Below are 4217 nucleotides of genomic sequence, written 5' to 3'. Positions count from 1 at the left end.
GCGAAATTGTTGTTTGGAAGGTGTGTCTCCTTCGAATCGAAAATGGACACTTATCGGTTGTCTCGAGTTTCCCCTTTACTCAGAGTAGTCCAATGTCGTTTATCTTGGGCAAAATTTCGAGAGCCCTTCAATGGAACATGTGTACCACAACGCCACAACAACGTTGATTCAACATCACTTGAAGTTTTTCGAATACAGTAGACGTTCGCTCGGTGCAAACGGTTTAACTGCAAAGCTTTTTAACTGCAAGTCCGCCAAGTGCAACAATTTTCCAGTTATCGCACCGCTATCTGTCAAAAACGAAACGTCATCAGAGTTGCGATGTTTTGCGGATGCACTACAGCTGCATTGCGATGTTTTTGAGTGCATTCTGGCTGCGTCCAACAGCGACGGATTACTAAAATAACTAAAACGGCCGCTATGAAATGAATAGATAGCGCCACCGTAGTCTTGTGTGTTTGACGTAACTCGACTGCTGTCACTGTGTTACAGTCCATATAGGATGGCACTTTTGTTTTGATGCGGTGAGTAGCCGAAAAGTTTGCTTCAATGGTCCATTGACAACTGTTTGACGGCTGTCAGTCGTTGCAGTTAGCGAATTTCATTCGGTAACTGAAAGGTAAACATGTTGCACTTATCGAACGTCTACTGTAGTTGAAAACTCCTCCGATAGATAGGTTACTTCGCGTTTAAGTGATAACCTTGGTGATAACGATGGGACTGGCAGGAATTTCTCAATCGCATAATAAGTTCAAGACCAAACTATTGATGACTAGTCCTAAAAACTTTTCTTTACAAATCATGGAGTGATTCACTGCGCCTGTCAGGTCAGAATATTGCTTAATTTACAGAACTAATCCACATGTAAAACACATTTGAGTTAGAAAACTAATGCACTACATTAGTGTCAAGTTTTCGAGCAACCGTTTCTGGTAAGGATCGATCGATCTGACGTTTAACAGTTGATCGTTGAAGGCAGATGTCAGACCACATGCTCCCTACCAGAAACCGAGCTACGGCTGCAGCAGATTGTTTTCAGACCTCTCTCAAACCAACATATTATCTGATGTCATGGATGTTGAAGTCGTAGTGGTTGTCGTCGTCAACCCTTCGGTAGTTGTGCCCGCCGTTGACGAATTTGTTGACACTCCGGTACTGGAGGAAGGCTGCACAACCACTCCAACCTGCGCAGTCGCTAGCTTGACCCGCCTCGAGTCGGCATTCTTCCGCTCGCGAAACACCGAGAAGTCGAACGTGTCCAACTGCGAACACGGAAGCTCCGGATTGTCTTCACGGTTGACCTTGCGCATCAGGTAGACCGGCGATTGTGTGATCGCGTCCGAATTCCGACAGATTATGCTCGACAACCGGGTGTTGTAGATCTGTCGAAGTTGATCTGTTGGGAGAGACGACAACGGTTAATGAACTCCCCATGAAGACTACGCATCAGCTAGACTTACCCCGGGTGAACCGCTGCGGTCCTCGCCGACGTTCGTACCAGAACGAATCGCCCTGCTTCAACCGCAAGAACTGATCGGCCAGCAGGCAGGTGATCAACGGTCCCACGACGCCGCCCTCCACGGGCGGCTCACTAAGCGCCCCCGAGTAGACGTCCACGTTCTCCGGTTCGCCGTAGATCTTGCGCATCTGTTGGTACGATCCGGCGTCCACCACCTTTTCCAGCTGGTCCCAGGTGTCGACCGGCGGAAGCCGGCAGTGACGTCTCCAGTGCGGGTAGGACGGCAGGCCGTGGTCCCGTCCCCGTTGGATGTTCAGCGATACGAGATCCAAACCGCAGGGCCGGTCGTGCAGCAGATCTTGGGCTTTTTCGAACAGATGTTCGGTCAGTTCGGTGGTGAAGTACTGGTCGTATTTGCCCAGAGGGGTGGTCATAGCGCCACCAATGGCGTCATCTAGGCCGGTTTTACCGTACAGGGAGTACGGGTTGAACAGCATCTTGTGCAGCTCGATGCCCGAGGGCGACGAGGTTGGGTCGTGGGTTTTCTTCATGAGGCCCTGCGGAATGGGGTGGGAAGAAAAGTTTGTTTTGAGAATTAGAGTCAATACAAGTATGAGGTCTGTATCATTCATCGGAAGTTCCAAACAGCACAAAACCTATCGTTTCATGGATCTGGAGACCGAGTAGGTGAAGTCACGATGCCAAGTCTCTTGAGTTGAGGAGAAAGAGGCTCTTCCGTAGCCCACGGACGATGAGCCGGATGCCGCTACGGAATTCGAAACCAGCGGTTCAGCAACAGAAGATTTTACTATTACTTTAGAGCTTTTAGTAGAACTTGTTACTTCAGACTCTAGTTTAATTTAAAAACACTTCACTAATACTTCACTTTTGCAAAAGAAAATAAAAAATGAATAACTCTTTTAAAGAAAAACTAGAAAGGACGAGCAAGTTCCTTTTAATTCTACTATTGTGCTTATCTTCGGACAGATAGGCCTATTTCGTCTGTGACTTACAGACTTCTTCAGTGTCAAGCACTAAATTAAACTAGAGTCTGAAACAGAAGATTGGTGAATCCGAAGATGATTTCAGCGAGAAGCGGACAGTTAACAATACCACAAGAAGACCCTTTGGCGATCAAGGTTGAACCGGATGATCAGGAAGACAAAAGTACCAGCGAGCGGTCGTGAGTCGGCAACTCGGAGAAGTCGTGGCAAGTTGCCGATACGTTTTGAAGACTACGAGATATGCGTTGCTACTCACGTGATCAACGAGCTAGCAAACTACAACGAAGCGGTGAAGTTTGAGGAGACAAGATTCTGGGAAAGTGCCGTGGACGACGAATACCAGTCGCACATGGTGAACGGAACCTGGAACCTAGTCGACTTGACCATCGACAAGGTATTAGGTACCATGTACCGGCGTGTCGTTGGTGCGTTGATGTACGTTGTAGAGTGTGCAGGACCTGACACAGCTGCAAGTGCGTCAATCCTGGGGAGGAATCTTGCCTCGTCAAAGGAAAATGACTGGACACCAGCGGTTCAGCAGCAGAAGATTGGTAAACCCGAAGATGATTCCACAGCGTGAATGCGGACAGTGAACATATACTACAAGAAGACCCTTTGGCGTTCAAGGCTGAGCCGGATGATCAGGAAGACAGACGTTCCAGCGAACGGTCCTGAGTCGGCAACTCGGAGAAGTCGTGGCAAGTTGCCGATACGTTTCGAAGACAACGAGGTAAATAGATGTTGCTGCTCACGTGGTCAAGCAGCTAGCGAACTACAACGCAGCGGTGAAGCCTGAAGAGACAAGATCCTGGGAAAGTGCGATGGACTACGAGTACCAGTCGCACATGGTGAAGGGAACCTGGGACCTAATCTACTTGGCTGTCGACAAGAAAGTGGTAGGTAGTCACTAGGTATACACTAAGAACCAAGAAGGGTTCCTGAAGAATGCTATTGGGAGCGAAGCGATGGAGGATTGTACCATGAACCGGCGTGTCGTCGATGCGCTGATGTACATGGCAGAGTGTGCAAGATCTGACATAGCTGCAAGTGTGTCGATCCTGGAGAGGACGCTTGACTCGCCGAAGGAAATTGACTGGACGGCCGCATGGAAAGTGATCCGAAGGACACCGTTGGTTGGAAACTGAAGCTAGGAAGCGTCGAGGCCAACGAGCTAGTTGCGTACTGACAGGAGAACCACAATCGCGAAAATCAATGCCTGGTGCTGCAACGTTCTTTACCAGAGGTACTGTATCATGGATAAGTTGTTGTCAGGACTGTGCAAGTCTTTCTTCCATGGAGGCCGACTTTATCGCTTTGGAAGAAACTTGTCAAGAAGTTTTGTGAATGAGGTGATTGCTGGATGACCTGGGCAGACGGGTGCGATATCGCCCATGGGGACAACCGAAGTTGTCTTGCTTTCGCGCAATCGGAGAAGATCAACAGAAGGAAGGTCGAAGCATGTGGAGACTAAGCAACGCCTCGTCAAGGACTTGGGTCAGATACAGTGACTCACTGTCAGTGAGTAATGCGTAACTAGTTTCAGAAGATTCTTTGTTGGAAGTGGCGGATCTCTAGCTCATTTTGGCCTTGATGTATCAACGCGGCTTTTCGAGATCTTTTGCTCATTGAGGCCCATGAAGAGCCCTTGATATTGAAAGAGCATCACAATGCTTCATGGAAGCCTTCGACGAGTTATGGACCCAGACACGATAGCACTAGACTGGTCCAGACTTCTCAGTACACTATCTTTTTAG

The 4217-nt window shown here is 48.5% G+C and overlaps 1 protein-coding gene across 1 annotated transcript; it reads right to left on the bottom strand.

Annotated features, from left to right (window-relative positions):
- Positions 1-763: 763 nt before the first annotated feature.
- Positions 764-2014, bottom strand: LOC134287657 (peroxidasin homolog pxn-2-like). Its single transcript, XM_062850037.1, has 2 exons — positions 1461-2014; positions 764-1396 (listed from the first exon to the last, which is right to left on the bottom strand). The coding sequence occupies exons 1-2, from the start codon at positions 2008-2010 to the stop codon at positions 1047-1049; spliced, it is 900 nt and encodes a 299-aa protein (XP_062706021.1). The 5' UTR covers positions 2011-2014; the 3' UTR covers positions 764-1046.
- Between the last annotated feature and the right edge of the window lie 2203 nt (positions 2015-4217).

Source organism: Aedes albopictus, chromosome 1, assembly GCF_035046485.1.
Source record: "Aedes albopictus strain Foshan chromosome 1, AalbF5, whole genome shotgun sequence".
Taxonomy (NCBI): Eukaryota; Metazoa; Arthropoda; class Insecta; order Diptera; family Culicidae; genus Aedes; species Aedes albopictus.
This window is presented reverse-complemented; position numbering and strand designations above follow the sequence as displayed.

What these genes read in the sequence shown, in the direction of transcription:
- LOC134287657 (XM_062850037.1), bottom strand. Translation starts at nt 2,010, where the DNA reads ATGAAGAAAACCCACGACCCAACCTCGTCGCCCTCGGGCATCGAGCTG. An exon ending in ACCGCAGCGGTTCACCCGGG is followed by an intron (nt 1,397 to 1,460) that starts GTAAGTCTAGCT and finishes CTCTCCCAACAG; the next exon opens with ATCAACTTCGACAGATCTAC.